The 17015-nt window shown below is 47.8% G+C and overlaps 1 protein-coding gene across 28 annotated transcripts in view; it reads right to left on the reverse strand.

Moving 5' to 3' along the window:
- LOC6535493 (regulating synaptic membrane exocytosis protein 2) overlaps nucleotides 1–17015 on the reverse strand; it is a 42348-nt gene that overhangs the window by 6108 nt on the left and 19225 nt on the right. For 4 of the 28 annotated variants that reach the window (XR_005561798.2, XM_039376804.2, XM_043207174.1 and 1 more), the window contains exons 8-20: nucleotides 13605–14605; nucleotides 12303–12543; nucleotides 11869–12174; nucleotides 10643–11244; nucleotides 10442–10579; nucleotides 10243–10377; nucleotides 9394–9579; nucleotides 7258–7380; nucleotides 5916–6314; nucleotides 5415–5758; nucleotides 1923–4513; nucleotides 1524–1649; nucleotides 944–1193 (exon numbers count right to left, since the gene is read on the reverse strand). Coding sequence is in view for 26 of the 28 variants with exons in the window: in XM_039376804.2 (XP_039232738.1) it covers nucleotides 944–1193; nucleotides 1524–1649; nucleotides 1923–4513; nucleotides 5415–5758; nucleotides 5916–6314; nucleotides 7258–7380; nucleotides 9394–9579; nucleotides 10243–10377; nucleotides 10442–10579; nucleotides 10643–11244; nucleotides 11869–12174; nucleotides 12303–12543; nucleotides 13605–14605 (6442 nt within the window). In the remaining 2 variants the exon portion in view is untranslated. Of the gene's footprint in view, nucleotides 1–943; nucleotides 1194–1523; nucleotides 1650–1922; nucleotides 4514–5414; nucleotides 5759–5915; nucleotides 6315–7257; nucleotides 7381–9393; nucleotides 9580–10242; nucleotides 10378–10441; nucleotides 10580–10642; nucleotides 11245–11868; nucleotides 12175–12302; nucleotides 12544–13604; nucleotides 14606–16193; nucleotides 16265–17015 lie in introns of all 28 variants that reach the window. The other 24 variants (XM_043207181.1, XM_043207187.1, XM_043207186.1 and 21 more) reach the window with 20 other exon arrangements.

The raw sequence follows: 17015 nt of genomic DNA on the forward strand, positions 1-17015 counted from the left end.
GGCTTAACTCAATGCATGCAAATCGAGTAGAACGCTAGGATAATAATAAATGTTGTGTGGTTTGGTAATACAATATGACATTAGCAATCTGTACGGTTTTGGTTAGTAATAGTAAATAGAGTATGCTGCTACAAAAGTAAAATGCAAATGGGGCCCAGCCACAACGATGCACAGTGGGTGCGAAAAGTGTGTGCCACGTGTGCGCACAGGCGAAAGCTTTGCTCAAGAGCCGGCATTTTCGGGGAAAACTGCGGATGGGCAAAGCTTTCGGTGTGCCTCGCTTCGTTTTAAAGTGGGTTTCCCCATTATTGGGGGATACCCCTTGTAAGCCTAAAAATACGTATCGACTTTGGATTGGATTGTTGGTTCTTGGTTTGCTGGTTTCTTTGGGTTGTTCTGGTTTTGGTTTAATTTGTATTGCTGCGTCTGCGCTTTAAAGGATATCGGATATAATAAATCAAGTTAACTTGGGAAAGGCGGGCTACGTTAAAAGTTACTTTAAAGTTGGACATGCCTGCGAAAAAGTATAGACATAGAGAGCTTTGGCTGAAGCTTTGGCAAAGAGCGCGCGCGAAAAGTCAGAGAGCAAAGTGAATGAAAAGCTCTTATATCTAGGGATTGAAGGACTAACATCCTGTGTGCTGAACGGGGATTTGTTTTCGGGTTGGGGGTTGCTGTTACCGATACTGTACTGTTACTGCCTTACGGTTACGGTTACTGATACGACTAATGTTTATCATCTCATTCGACAGACTTACTGGCATTGGCTTCTCTCGTTAAACAGCTTCGTTTTCCTTCTCCATAAAGGCAACTCAAAACATAAAAAGAAAATCACAAAACGATAATCAACCGAAAATAACTGATAGCATAGCATAGTAGAGTAGAAGTTTAGAGTAGAGTAGAGAGAAGATAGTTCGGAGTAGAAAGTTGGACTTGTGCGCACCTTTCCCCGCCGGCACCATCGCCAAAGAACTGTTCGATGGCGTCCGCCTCCGAGGACGAGCCGCGGGACAGGCCGCCCCCGCCGGCACCACCTGACCCACCGGCGGCACCACCGGCACCGCCAAGACTGACGCCCAATCCGCCACCGGTTCGCAGTTCCCGCGTTATATCGCCAGGCAGCACTTCTTCGCTGCGATGCACCGTGAACGAGTTCTTACCCTTCTTTCCAAAGCCCATACGTCTTTTACGACCTTCGAGTATGGCATTTTACACAATTTTAGTATTCTTAGCATTACTTTATAGTTGGTTAGTTTGGTTAGCTTGGCTATATGGCTATGGTTATGGGTATGAATTTGGTTACTGGTTAGTTGGGTAAAAGCAAAATCGAATGGCAAAGCTATGGATTAAAATAGGGAGATATATGACTGCTCATGGAGGACATCAAGTTCCAAACTGAGCCTACGAATAACTGGGCAAATGATTAACTGATTGATCGATTGACTGGCTGACTGAGCAACACAAGGCAACGGAACGAGAACGGTTAACGAGTGCAAACAGAGAACGGAACAAAATCGCCCTACCTGTGGCCGAAAGCTGCGAGGTTGAGTTCGACTTCTTGCCCATGCCGCTGCCTCCTTTTGGGGATCGCTCCTGGTCGACGCCGCCGCCCTTCTTTCGATCGTTCGCGGTGTCCGAGAGGCTGCCATCTGTGGGATAACATTAGTTACATTAGTTACAGGCGTTAAATACACTTTGACAATGATGGACTTCTTAAGGCTATGTGCTTCTAAGTGCACCGGCGATGTTCTGTTTTTAATATATGAAATATTTTATTTAGAATACATGATGTTTTAGAATTGTCAAGGATCTTTAGAGTTATTAGCATAGGTTTACAAGTGCGGGATATTGCCCGTTTGTTCGATTAAATCTTGGATGAATATCAGTGGGTGTACTCCCCACATTTTACTCATTTTACTCACCGACTTTATCTTCGGCACACGCACTCTCCGCTGACTTGGCGCCACCAGCCTCGTCGGCCCCGTTCTTGTCCTTGTCGTACTCGCTGAAGTCGTCGTCCAGCATCGCATCGATGGCATCCCAGTCGATGGCGTCCAGCGGAGCATCCGCGTCCGCGTCCGTATCGGCGTCAACATTAGCGTTCGTTGTGGTTGTTGTTGTTGCGTTTGGTTCGTTCGTGTTATTCGTTGTTGAATTTGTGGCAGTTGTTGTAGCATTTGTTGCATTTGCGGTTGTCGTTGTCGCCGCATTCGTTGCATTCGACGATGTTGTGGTTGTTGTTGTTAATGTGGTTGTTGGATTCGTGTTTTGATTTGTGCATGTATTTGGTGGTTGTTGTAATTGTCGTTGTTGTGATTGTTGATGTGTGGCGTCAAGCGTCAGGTTGTTGGCGTCATTTATGGTGTTCGTGTTTTGTTGTGGTGTTGATGATGGGGCACGTTTGTTATTGTTGTTGAGATTGTTGGGTGATCCATGAAGTTGTTGTTGTTGTGGTGTTGGTTGGGGATTTGCAAAAGAGGAAGAAGAAGCATTATTAGCATTAGTACCACCGACGACAAGATGCCCAGCAGCGGCAGCAGATGTTGCACCACCGCTCCCACTACTAGATTTCGTCAGCTGCTCCGATGCCATCATCGATCCGCTAATGGCGGTGGTGCCTTCTTTCCCTTTTTGCCTAACTGGTTGTTGTTGTAATTGTTGTTGTTGTTGAAGTTGTTGATCGTGACTTTGGCTAACACTAACACTACTCGCTTGGCTATTGTGGTGGTTGGTGTGGTGGTTGCTATTGTGTGTACTGGTAGTGTTATGTGCACCACCGCTACCCATTCCGTTGCCCTGTTCCACCATTCCCGCTGCTGCAGCATTCAGCCCATCCATTTCTGATCCCGGCTCCATTGGTGAAAAGTTGTGGGCATTCTGCGCACTGGGCGGATGCGGCAGATTCCTGCGACGCTTCAGATACGGCGCCGCCGGTCCGTACAACTTCTGTTGACTCGTTCGCTGCAAATCCAGCGACATGTAATTCCTGGGATCCGCCAGTCCGCGTTGACGATGAGCTCCGCGAAAGAGCGACGGAGCCACGCCCCGTCGCGTCCAGCCCACATCGGAGTCATAGGTAATAGTCACTATCTTGTCATCGGTTACCAGGAAATGCGAGTGACTCAGCGGATGGTTGGCATCCACATTTGCACCCATATAACTCTGTCGAATATTGGTCTCCGAGCCGTAGCGCCGCGACATCGCCGCTGTGGGTGAGTGGCTGACATACGGATTCGGGTGGGGATACGGATAGTCCACAGACGAGGGCATTACCTCGTCCTCGTACCGAATGCGACGTCGACCCCAGCTCTTCGTGTGCAGATCATCGTAGTCTAGCGACCGGGATTGTCCTTCGTGAAAAAGTCGCCTTCGCTCCAGCTTCGGTTTCTTCAGGATCGAAGTTGGTTGCGCCTTGGACTCCGAAATGGGAACGGCAGCAACGAGAGCATCTTCGCTCAACTGGCGCGAAAGGCGCAGCACCGACTGTGTGGGCGGTGGTGCAGGCGTGGCCATTTGTCCCCTAGCACGCCGATGGGCATTCGGAGTGGGCGTGTGGACATGGTAAGTGGGAACCACACCGAGATTCAGTTGCGGTCCCGTTAGTCCGCCCAGGAAGTGCTGATCCACACACTCTCCGCACATTGCAGGATCCGAAGTGGGTGGCTCCCCATAGCCCATGGGCTGGTGCTGCGGGTGCGGATGGGCATCCGCCAGACAGCAGGGATCCTGGCAAGCGCCGATCGCCAGACCTGCGGCGGTCAGGTGAAGGGTGTGGTGCGTGGAGAGCACCACCGGCTGACTTCCATTCTGGCAGTGGCTGCAGCTCTTGTCCTGGTGGTCGCGCACATAGCCCACCAGCGAACTGGGCGTCGTAGAGGCGTGGTCGTGGGCGTGGGGGTGAACGCCCGCGGGTGAGGAGCTGCGGAAGAAATTCGTGATGGGCGTGGTAATGCGCTTGAATTGCTCAAAGCTCGGCAGCAGCGGCAGCGGAAAGGCAGCGGCGGTGGCTTGTACGTTCGGTTTCTGTCCGTTGGACCGTCGTGGTGGATAGATGGTATCGATATCGATGTTGAATGGCTGTGGTGGCAAATGGGGCGATGGCGAGTAAAAGACGGGATGTGGATGCAAATGCGCATGGGGATCGAGTGGATCGAGTGGCTCCATCATCTCCTCGGCCATTGTGCCGGGCTCAACGTAGAATTGTTCCACCAGCTGGCCGCTGTTGGCATCAGTCACCAAAACCTGGTGAGGTGGCTGTAATCCAATTCCCGCCGAAATGGGTGGAGAGTCTGCTGCCGCCAGAGCGGCCAGCTGCTGCAGTTGCTCCAGCTGCTCCAGCAACACCAACTGCTGGGCACCGCCCGCCGGCAGATAGTCGCAGTCATCCACTTCGATGGTGTTGGCCCTTCCGGGCTCCGAGTGGTGTAGCCGCAGTCCAGTGATGGGTTCGCCTCCTGCTCCCCCGAGGAAACTGTTTCGAACGCCAAAGAGATTGCGCCAGTTGCGGGGGAAGCTAACGGTTATTGCGAAAAACGGTAACGGGTGGTATCGGGTGGTAACGGTTGGTAGCGGTGGTAAGTGGTTTGTGGTGAAAACATTTCCGTTTCGACACATGCAAAAGTGTAGGGAAGGGATCGGATATGTTGGTAGTAATGCCACATATCCATTACCAAATGAGACATGTGGTGAGTTTTGAAAGTGTGGTGGGTTGGTGGTTGTTGTTCAGCATGTAACAAGACACATTCGTGGGGAAAATAGAACGATTAACGTCCGAGGTCAGCGTTTGGTTCGAGGTGAGTGTGTTTTTTTTCGATTGTTGTAGTGAATTGTGGTTGAGTGTTGTAGAGTTCAGTGGTGAGTAGTTGCCGTGTAAGCGTGTGGTGAGCACAGCACGCGAGAGAAGCATTTAACACAAACCGATAGCGGCGTTGTTGATTGTTGTTGAGATTTTCATAGAGATTTTATTGTTATATTTAGCGGTTTGGTTTTGTCGGTTGGTTTGGCAAACGCAAAAAGTAAATGCAGAAAAGAAACTTTATGTTTTCGCTATCGTTTTTCGTAGGTTTCAGTGTGCCCTTCAAGGTGTTGGTGTATCTGTGTTAGCGAGATACTGGTGCGTGTATGTGTGTTTAGGTCAAAAAGAGAGAGTTGGGCGGTAAGCGCTCCGATTCTGATTCTAATCGTGATCCAATACCAATACTAATTAAGAGCCTAATTCAGGGAAATTTGGGATTTTGCAACTACCACGCAGAAATTAAATGTGGAGGAAAACCAATGGGTCACAGCGGAATTTCAGCATAGTTTTTGCAGCGTAGCTTGGCATAGATGGCTTACTTAACTAATAGCTAATGGCTTGGGCTCGACTGGCACTGCTCCATCAACCTCCTCCTCTCCTCAGTCTGCCGCCCTCTTACCTGAGTCCGCGCGACGTGCGCGGCCGCTCCGACTGCGTGGAGAAGGCGCTGGAGGTCACGCTGACTACCGACTCCATGTCCGAGTCGCCGAACTCGCCCATGAAGTCCTTGTCCGGCGACAGCGAGTGTCTTGGTCGCATCCGCGCGTCCATAGAGTGCAGGTCGCTATCCGACAGACCCGTGTAGTGGCGCTCCCATCCACCCATTCCGGTGCTGCGGTAGGTCGCCTGGTGGTGCGGCTGCCGTGTGCGGTGCCGCCCGAAGCGACCACCCGAGGCCAACCGCTCGTCGAAGTCCTGACCCAGTCGATCTCGCAGCATCGCACTGCGGGAGGTCTGCGGCACCTGAAGTTGAAAGAGTGGATGTTGAGTTGCCTGCACACTTTTTTAACAAGTTATGATCCTAAATGGGTAATTGAGTAGTGTGTTCCATAAGCATATTTCTTAATACTAGCAAACTTTTCCAATCTTTTTTGCCCACTCATCCCGTATTGTTGGTTACCTGTGGTAGTTGCCTCTTCTTTGGGGACCCTGTGGGCGTAGCTGTGGCCGAGCGCGACTGGAATCGCTGCTGCTGCGAAGCAGACGCCGCCGCTGAGGACGCACCACCCGGTCCCTGGTAGACCGATGGGGCGTTGGGCGAGGAGCCGTGTACTGGAAGCACTGGATAGTCTATGTAACGGTCGTCGGGTGGCGACAAGGAGCCCCGCCGGGGACTGGTGCTCCGATAGCCGTAGGCGGAACCACCGGAGGGAACTCCTCCTACTACGCCGCTGCTGCTGTGGTAACCGTCGCTAGGTGCCGCCGAGTGACTCCGCTGGCTAAGGCTCATGCCACCGGGACCGATGGCGGAGCCGACACCGTTACCACCTCCGCGACGATAGTAGCCGGTGGCAGAGGCCTGCTCGTGGTGCATCAGGTGGTGGCATGGAAAGTAGAGTGTGGTTTAGTGGTGCACCCTTGGACCGAAGCTTAGTGATCCCCGCACGGGGGTTCCCGGAGGGATTTTGACAAACATTCGGATTAGAGCTTACTGACTAGGTCTGAGTGAGTGGTATCTGGGTGGTTCAAGTGGTCTTGAGGCAGGCATTAAACGTGTGTTTGGTCTTTTGTGTGTGACTGTGTTTAGTGTCTTTGATTAACTGTTACTGCAACTTCTACTGCAACAAAAACACAGGGATGTTCATATAGATATATGCATATGATTAAACGTAGCTAGAAGCTGAGTTAAGAGATCAAGAGATATAGATATAGAGCCATACAAATTGGTAAAAAATACACTTTTGAAACGAAATCAATCAAGATACATTTAGAGCCGTACGCGACTTGTTAGCTTATTAGTGGGTTATAATCGGTTAGTTAAGTTAAGTAAAAGATTTGCAAAAACTCTGAATTGAAAGTGCAGTAAGTTGGCAGTGGATTTGGTCTAACTAAGACACTAGCTAAACTCGTGGGAATGGCCAAGATATGTCAGGACTGATTTCATGTGAGTCAATAATGTGACTTTGAATATAAGTTGGAGTAAAGTCTTTCTATGAAGTTCTAAGCCCAACAGAGCCAACAAGTTATAATAAAATACTAATTATCAATAGGCAAACTTTTTTCTTTTGAAAATAAAAAAATATGTAAATTAAATGAGACTGAATTGGTTAATTATTGGTTAAAGGTAAACCCTTAGATCGCTGGTCCTCGGAATGTTCTGATAACTCTACCCCAAGGTAGTTGCTTAGTGAATGCAATAAAATCCCCACTTGAAGTGTTTTCTTTGTCTGTACTGTTCTGTTTCTTGTTTGGCCTGTTGGCCATTTTGTTGGGTGGTTCGTTAATTTAGCTGGGGTGCAAACCTGATTGTGGTAACTTTGTCCAATGCCAGATACAGTGCGGTAGTCGCGGGCCACCATCCCGGCCACCCTTTTGCGGCCCTGGGGCGACATGTCACGTCGGGACCGACGCTCGTTTAGATCGAGCTGGATCGTCGGATTGTGGATTGAAGGTGTGGATTGAAGGTCGGAACGAAGGGGTTGTTGGATTTCGGGGTTTATTTGAGTGGGGGGTAAGAATCAAGAGAAAAAGAAGGAGCAGACAATAGAGAAATTTACATATGTTCAAAATGAATGGAGAGTTAGGAGCACAGTGTGATGCGGTTTTTAATGTGTGGAATCTCAGTTATTGCGTTGGAAATATTGGCCTCTTGCATTGTGTTTGTGTGGAAGTGTCTCTGGGTTTCAATGGTTTATCGGGGCCTGTGTTCTATTGGTTAAATCAACTCACATCAAGTATACGCAATGCTACACACTTAAAGCTACGTGGTGAAGAGGCCACAAGGAAAGCGGTGGAAAGGGCGTTTGGCAGGTGCTAAGTGATGGATAGATGGACAAAAGCGGTTCTCTACAAGGGCATGCAAAGCGGTAGTCAAGTTTTCAGGTGCTCTTCAATGGGTTTTTAGTTTGGTCGTGGAGCTTATGACAGGGAGATAGTTTTAGAGTTTAGAGTTCAGAGATAGCCTTGGCCAGTATGTGTTCTCAAGTTTACACGGTTTACACGGATTCTTAACTTAAAACATTTGGCTTATATGACTTAGACTATATTAGCTTTCATCTTAAATGCAATAGTTATCGTTATCGGTATCGTTAGCTGAAAAGACCCGATCAAGTCGGGCCTAGATTCGAGTTTGGCTCTTAGTACAGAGAGTAGAACGACAGTTTAGACTTCGAAGAGATAGAGGCAGTAGATCAAGAAAAAGAGAGAGAAAAATGTAACACACGCACAACGAAACAACGACACCAATTAGTTGAATAAGGTTTCAAACGAACTAAAAATACACCATGATAACGAAAATACTTTGTACAATTGCTGGGAGTGTCATGTCTTGTTTTGGCCAAAAACATGAACAGTTGGCATCAGTCCGATTCTGTCCCTGACTATGAACCAGTTAGAATGTGTGTTGCTATCTGTGTCTGTGTTGGTCTTTCTATTTGCATTTGTATTTGTATTTGTGTTCGTATTTGTATTTGTATTTGTGTCTGTGGCATGCGAACTGAGAACTGATAAGTGACAGGAACTGGAACCACAAAATGGAGTCCTCTGATGGAGCACACAGGATGGTCATGTACGTATGGGTTATTCTTTTCTTTTTGTGGCGATTGCTGTGCTGGCTGACGGTGATGGTGATGCTTATGCTGATGCTTATGCTGATGCTGCTCATGGCATGTGATTTGTGAGTTACAGTTAGAAAAAGCACACACACAAAGAGGGGGAGACAGATAACAAACTGTAGAAACCCTTATAAGCACACTAAGCACCGAAGTATTTTAGATTCACCGAAGACTGTACTCTCTTGCTTTATTTGGACTGACTTGGGAACTTTTTAATTTTTAATGATTTTAAAACTTGTTTAAAGGATGACTAAAAGCGATTTTTCTTCAAATGTAAGATGTCCCATAAATAAATTTTAAATCAAGCCAAAAAAAATATTTTCTTCTATAGTTTCAAATAAGATGGTACATTAGTTATCATAGAGCTAAGGTTAAAGGTAAATAAAGATTGCAAGAGTATACAGTCGGTGTAGTTCCAATGCTTTGTGGGCATATGCGTGTGTGTGGGTGGCTTAGTGTGTGGCTGGGGGCGGAAATGTTCGCTCGTTTATGTCTGTGTGTGTGGGGCTGAGTGCCACTGGAAGTTGGCAAGCTGCGATTGAAGTCTAATGTATGCACGTGTCGGTGTTTTTGGTCTTTTCGCTCTTGTTGTTGCTGTCAGTTGTTTTGGCTTGGATGAGACCTCCCCGTTTCTTGATGTGTAATATATACATATGAAATAATATATTTGATTCGGTATCTGTGACTCCTCAAGCTTGTTTCTTGTGTGTGCCATATGTGGTGATTTCGCTCAGTGTAGTGTTGCTGTGATGTTTGTTGTTCAGGCTTTGGTTGTTGTTGTTGTTATTGTTGAAGTTGTTTTCATGTTGTTGTGGTGGCTGTTACCTCTAGCAGGGGCGGCGGACTCGCTGAGCTGCCCATGGACGAGATGCTGGCCCCCGGAGTCATTCCATCGATGTCGCAGTCGGACGTGGTGTCCGAATCACTAAGGCGCGACACGGTGCTCGGCGGTGATAAATGATCTGTCGGTGTCAGTATCAGGCCGTCCACATCGCTGCCCTCGTCACGTAACTGTTTTCGTTGTTGGTTGTTTAGTTGGTGGGTTGTTGTTTAATGGTGGTTGTCATAAATTTTGCGTCGCAATGTTGTATGGATATCGGACGTGTCGTTGTTTTTGATGATGTAATTGTTGTTGTAGTTGGCAATGGTGGGTGATGTTTTTGGGTGGTGATGTATTGGCGGGTGCACGACAAGAAACCAACGAAAAAATAAACAGATTATGACAATGCGGAGTTAATAATTTTGTTTCAAACCGGGCAGCTGCTGTGGGGGGCTGAGCAGGGTGGGTAATGGACATTACCAGGTCGGTTCTGGCCTTCACTTTCAACAATTTTCCTTACGATCCTTAATTTCAATGCTACAAGGAAATTCAAGATTGAGTCCTATAAAAGTGAAGACTAGAGCCACCTAAACATCGAGCTTTACAAATCAATAAAAAATAATTATAATCAAACGATAACATTTTTCATTTAGCCAGATTTGTGTTAAGTTTTTCACTCGCCGAAACTTCGTTCGTGGAACTGAACCTGAACTCTGTGTGTTTCCATCGTTTTCATTTCTTTTCCTTCATTTCAAATGTTCACCAACACCTCCATAACAACCAGGAAACGGAATCGAACGAACGCAAAATGGAAACCAAATGAACGAACTTAAAGAGCCGCGGCCCACACATACGAGATAGGAGGTGTCCTGGTGGGGCTGCAGCTGATACCACTCGGCCTCGTCGTCCAGGATGTGGTGCGCCAGATCGATGACCACCTCGCCGATGAAGTCGTTGGCGCCATACCGCACATAGTCCCACAGCGTTATCTTTTGAGCGGATTCATTTCGGTGGATTATTCATATAGGGGTGCTCTAATGTGGCATAACTCACCTCGAGCAGTCGGCCGTTGAGGTCGCAGCGTCTCAGACCCGAGTAGACAAAGGTCTGGCCCCATCGGGGTTCGCATGTGGTGCCCACCGTCTTCGTCCGCCGCTTGGATTTGTGGCTTCGATCGGGCAGAAGGAACACCTTGCATACAAAGTAGTCATAATTCATTCATAAATAATCTAATTTCACTCATATTATACTCACTTTTGCATATGGATTGCGGCCCGCTCCGCTCTGGCGCAGGGAGAGTCCGGTGGCGCAGACCAGGGTCACAATCAGCTGCAGGGTGTTCTGGTCGTAGCCCAGCTTCAGCTGCAGCCGCCCCTCGATGGGGATGGGCTGTGTGGTGGTGCCGGTTCCGCTGCCCATGCCGATGCCGGTGCCGGTGCCACCGCCCACCCCTTGGCCTTGTAGGTGGGCGGCGGGCGGATACGGATGCTGGTGCGGGTGGTAGTGGTGCGGGTGCGGGTGGTAATGGTGGCCCGCCGTCGTTGTGCCGTGCAGGCCGCCAGGGGCGGAACCGGAAGCGGACGACAACGCGTGGGCGGGGCCGTGGGCGGAGGCGGGGGCGTGGACGCTGCTAGTGCTGCTGCCGCTGCCGCTGCCACTCCCGCTGCTGCTGTGGCTGTGGGTGCTGTGGCTTGGTCCCAGGCGCTGCGTCTGCCCGACGCCGCCACGTTGCCGGAGTCCTGATCCTGATACCGATCCCGGTCCGGAAACACTGGTGTGGATGTCCGGCGAGCCGGGCGAGGTGATTAGCACGCTCGGCTTGTCCCGATGGATTTCAATGGCCTCGACCGCGGGAGCTGTAAGTCGGTGAAGCCAAGGTTATGGTTGGGAATATGCTTGGAATTTATATCAGTTTGAGTTGCGGTTAAGTCGAGTTATCATGTACTGTGTGGTATCGTTGGGTGATTTGTCATAACTTTGTAGTTACATTAATGGATGTGACTTAGATATTTCTTGTACACCTATCGGTTTGCAACACAACGCCCACTTGACATGTCCTTACTCAGGAAGTAATGTTATGCTTACAATTGTACGTTTAATTGGCGTTACATATTTGAGTGGATTTTTGCGGATTTTCTGTTTATTTAAAATATGTGGTTATCATATAGCGCTTCGTATAGCGAGTGAAAGTTGCCCAGTTTAGTCATCGTAATATTATTTATTTTCTTTATTGTTGGAAGCATTATATAATTAGTCATCACAATACTAGAATTGAATTGATGGTATAACTATTGTATCAATTCCGTATTAAATGAAATGATTTTAAAGTGGTAGTGTGAGAGCTTTCCTTTAAGGATGCATTTGGAAATTATGGCGAAACTTCTCAAGCACACTTGGTCACGCTCTTCCACAGACACACAACTCCTACAGGAACCGCCCTGTCTAAAAACCATACTTATTTTATGGACACTATATAGTACCTTTGCGCTGCAGATATCTTCCCCCGCTGCTGACCACCGCACTGCCGGCCATGCTGCTTGCCAATCCGCTGTGCGGGAAGTTGGCCGAGGAGCGGCGAGCGGAGACGCTGTTGGCGGATCCGCCGGAGGCTCCGCTGATGGGACTGACGTTGCTGCTGCTCCCGCCACTGCCGCCGCCGCTGCCGATCGGCCGGCTGACGATCAGTTCCACCTGGGCGTCGAGGCGACTCTCGTCGATGATGTCGTAGACCTCGTCGGCACTTTTGTTGTGCAGCCCGCGGCCATTCCACTCGAGGATCTCGTCGCCTGCTCCGTGGATCGATGGATAAGCGTTGGATGAATGGCATGGAGATGTTTGACCACAGACAGATAGAAATAGAGAAAGAAAAGTCAGAGTGGGATGCGATGGCTGGATGAAGTGGTATGCATTTTACCTGGTCGAATCCTTCCCTCGAGATCGGCCACCGATCCGCGCTTCACCTTCTCCACAATGGCCCCGCATGGACCTCCTGCTCCTACCGCTGCTCCCGTTCCCGCTCCCGATCCTCCCGTTGCGAGGGGCTGACCGCCGTTCACCTTTAAGCCTAATATATCCTCCCCATCATAGTATTTACGCAATATCATGTGCCCGATCAGGCGAGTATTGTCCGCGGATGTTTGCCAATTCACCGGATTCTATATGCGCAGCGATCGATTTTCGATTTACGATGTACGTGGGTGTGGTGGTTGGGATGGTAATTGGTTTGGTTTGGTTTAATTTGATTTGGTTTGGTTTGGTTTGGTGATTGGTTATTATTATTTTTTGGTGGGATTGGTGGTTTACAGTTTACAGTTCGGATTGCGGATGATCGTGCATAGATTTTGGTTGTAAGTAGTTGGATGTGGTGTCGGTGGGGAGCCATCGTATGCGGGAAGTAGAATTGTTTTTAGTTAGCTTTTTGCACTGCTTTAAACGCCTTATACATACAGCTTATACCCTAAACGTAACTTACAATTAGAGTTGGTCAACGAAAACATATGTATAACAGTAGAAAGTAACAGTTTGTACAGTTGTTCACATTCAAGTTTTTGTTTTGTTTTCCTTACAGACTAGAAACATGTTCTACGCAATCACAGATAGTTGGCATGGCGCATAGATATAGATACATAGTAGTTGTATTGGTATTCCTACTTGTTTTGAGAACACACACGATTCAAGAGTTCCCTCAACCTGAGGTACGGATCATAAAATTTCGAATGCTAAACACGGTGTGGAATAACGACATTTAGCAATCATGCAGGGCGTGCTAAAGGTTTTTTGGGTTTTTTAGGGTGGAGATTCATGCAAGCACAACACTTAGAGGTTTGGAAAAAGTGGTATTATTTTGGGGCATGCAAGGTTGGTTCTTTGAAGTCAGGTTGTATGCTGCAATTGTCAAGATGTTTGTCAGAATAGCTGGAAGTTAGTTGCGAGCTGGGAGTGATAACCAAAAACGATAACATTGCTTGATTATGGTATAGGGTTTATGGTTGCTTTCTGGACATGAGAAGAACAACAAACAGAGAAAGTTTGTGGGTTTATCTTTCTTTTTGTCTAGGATTTCATGGGGTTATTCCCCACACAGACAAACGGATTGTGGGGTCCAAAGGAGGAGAAAGAGGCAAAGAGAGAGAAAGGACTCTACACAGACACAATGCATTCTTGCCCATCTTGGTTAAATTTTCATCGTTTTTCTCCTGCTGCGATCTGTGTGTACCTTGGGCCCATCTCCTCGATTGGAGTCCTCGCTGCTGGTGAACGTGCTGCTGGTATCGATGCCCGAATCCTTGGTGGCCGAGTCCTGGCTTCCCTGTCGCTCGGTCTCCCATCGCGACCAGTCAGCTCCGCCAACTCCGCTGGTATCTAGGCTCTTTCCACTGCTCAGAATTGTGGCTGCACCCACATCCACGGCCGTGGAGGGCAGGATTGCCGTGACCGGTGGCAGTGAACTGCTGGCCAGTATGGAGGCCTCTTCGTCGTGGGCATCGAAACGCACCGTTTTCTTTATTCTACGCTCGGTGAATCGCCGCGAGTCTTGGGCCGCCGATGAGGAGGAACTGGTAGCCGGTTCGTCCCAGTAGGCAGCCTCCGTCGAACTGACGGAACTGCTGCCACCGCCGCCTCTCGTGGCGCCCAGCAGACCACCACGCTGGCTGCCCCGCACCGCCTGACCTTGGGCGTCCGCCGCTGTCGCCGCCGCTGCCGATGCCGATGCCATGGAAGCCATGGATCCCGATCCCCGTTCGTAGCCCGATCCCGGACCAATCACAATCTGCGGCTTCGACTGGGGATAGTAGCTGCTGCTAGTGGTGCTGCTGCTGCTGCTGCCACCGCCGCCGGCGGCTGCCAAGGGCGGGGCACGTCGGTAGACGCCAGCAGCACCACCACCACCCGCTCCTCCTGGCCCTCCGCCTGGTCCGCCGCCAGAAAACTGCCGCTCGTGGTTGCTGCGGTTCAGCGAGTTGCGCTGCTGGACGTCCAGGCGAGCGGTACGCGTGAGGGGATACTGCTCCAGACGCTCGCGGTGCTGCAGCTGCAGTTCGTAGCGATCCCGCTGATCGGCGGAGGCGTACAGCCGCTGGGTGGCGTTCGACAGGTGGCGGAAGTCAGCCCCACCGACGCCACCACCACCGCCGCCGCTGCTGAGCAGATCCCGTTCGTTGAGGCTGCGCTGCTGGCGCCACGGATCCAATGAGGTGCGCACCTGGAGGCGCCCGCCTGTAGGGTTGGTAGATGTTGATTGGGTGTGGCTATAAACGCTACTAGGGGGTTGCTCTGCGGGATTTTTGGGTGGTTCAGGGGGCTCTGGGATATATTGGGGTCTCAGGGGTTCTGTTTGGATTGGTTATTCCTGGAGAGGGACTGCGCCGCTTGCCTGCCATAGTTTGTTGTCCTTTTCAGATGTTTTAACAAATGCACACAATCATAATTGTAATCGATCGGTTGAGAAAGGAAAAGTTTAAGGCAAATAAATACGTATGATATAAGACTTAGTTTCGGGGATCAACTCGGATCCAGCTTTGTGAGTTCGAAATAATGGGAAAATGTAGTAAAGTCCTGATTTTTCGAAAACTTTATAAAATACACATATAATGCTGAATTCGTTAGATTGAAATTTGAACTAGAATTTAAAAGGTTTTCGTAATAAATGTATGTACAAGCTTTCACTACTATGCTTGTGAATTCTATTAGATTAACAAAACTGTGGTAAAATAACATGGCTCATTTATTTATAATGTTTTAGATCGCTAAAATGCATTGGTTATTAATTGATAAACGAATGTGTATTACCCTGTGTTACTAATAAATACAGGGTCAAGCAATTTAGATTTAAATAAAAACTATAGATATTATAGAACATTTTCGAAAAATCCGCGACATTACCATACAATTTCGACAAGATCTGCATGAGTAAGCTAAGATTGGGTAGTAGTAGTATCATAATTAGACCTACGACTAGAACTACGAGTGCCCGCGACTGCTGGGTGTAAGGGTGCCAGGGGCCGGGGGAAGATGAATCAGGGAGTAAGTGCCCGGTTTTACAGGATTTCGGAGAAGTACAAGGCATAGAAATACTTATCTGTTGTGGCTAAAAGTTGCAAGAGAATTACAAGCTAAGTCTTCGGGGTAATCGGAAACTCGGGGAATTGTTGGCCCATGGGGACAGTGTAGACTGTTCTGAATGTTGGGGTGTGTGTTCAAGGTAGTGTGAATTCTGGTTGAAGTAAGGAGGAAACGGGAAACAGCGTTACGATATCCATGCAAATTATTCACCAAGATTTCTTGTGTTGTCAAAACTCTTTTTGTTTTCGTATCAGTTATCAGTTCACATTTACAGGTAGGGTTAAAAACGTAGAAGATACATAAAAAAGCAGAAAGTAACAAATATATAAGGATTTCAAAAGTGTTTTTAAAAAATGTTGTCCAGCGGTAACGTGTGTTCACAGCCAGAAAAGAGAGATATAGTTTCGTGTGAAGTGGTTGAGGAAATCAAGTGACGATCGAGAGATCAGAATCGGTAGCGATAAACAAACGCTTAACGCATCACCAGCTTATTCGCTATCATAGACAATTCTAGGTAGGAAAAAGTTGTGGAGAGTGTGTGAGAGAAAGTGTGAGTAAGTGACGATAGTGCTCGAACAAAGGAAACAGAGTTAACAACTAAGAAAATCGCACATTCCTTGCTTTTGCCTGTGACGTGTTAGGGAAACTCAAAAGAAACAATAACATTTAAGAGACACACACATTCAAATTCAAATTCGCATTAAATGCCTTTGGGCCTGGTTTTAATCATTTTTTCGCTTACATTTGCATGAATCTGTAGATCGCCGGGCGAGAGTACGGATTGGACACCTTGAACGCCGCCAAAATTACCTGCTATTCGATGTTTATTTTGGGTTTCATTTATATTATTTATAGGGTATTTTTGGGTATTTATCGGTTTATTTTGGTTTTGTGGCGGGCAAGTTGGTTGGAGTATCATTTTTAGGGTAGACCAGAGAGAGAGAAAGAGTGGAGAAAAATATGTGAAAAAAATATTTCAAAGGTGAGTTTGAGTGGTTACTGTGAGTTAGACTAACTAGCTTACTAACTTACTCTATTATGCATTTGTATAAGTCGTAGGGGGATTTCCATTAAATATAATTAATGATATACTTAAATAGCTATAACTACTGTGCTAGGCCTAGTCTATATAACTTAGATCTTATGATTTCCAATGCTTATAAGCGGCTAAAAGCTTTCCAACTTACATTGCTGCAGCATTTGTACTCAATAAAAAGAGCAGTTTATCTGCCGCCCTTGAAAGTAGGCAATAAAAGTGGTTGCAAACGCATTTTCAACCATTTTCTTTAAAACAAATGCACACTTACACACACAGCACCAGCACTCACTCAGACAATTGCCTTGGGTGCGAAAAAGAATCACACCCACAGACGTAGTCGTAGTCGTTCACCCATACAGTTATAGGACATACCCCTGGCATACTTTCATTTGACTTTGGTCACGATACAAAACGTTTATTTTGCGCATAATGGGCAACAACAACAAAAACAGCAGCTGTAGCGACGGCAAACAAAACAAAAACAAGTGAAATAAATATAAGAAAAATAAAAACTAGTGAAAAAAT

The sequence above is a fragment of the Drosophila yakuba genome, chromosome 3R (assembly GCF_016746365.2).
Source record: "Drosophila yakuba strain Tai18E2 chromosome 3R, Prin_Dyak_Tai18E2_2.1, whole genome shotgun sequence".
NCBI classification, from domain to species: Eukaryota; Metazoa; Arthropoda; class Insecta; order Diptera; family Drosophilidae; genus Drosophila; species Drosophila yakuba.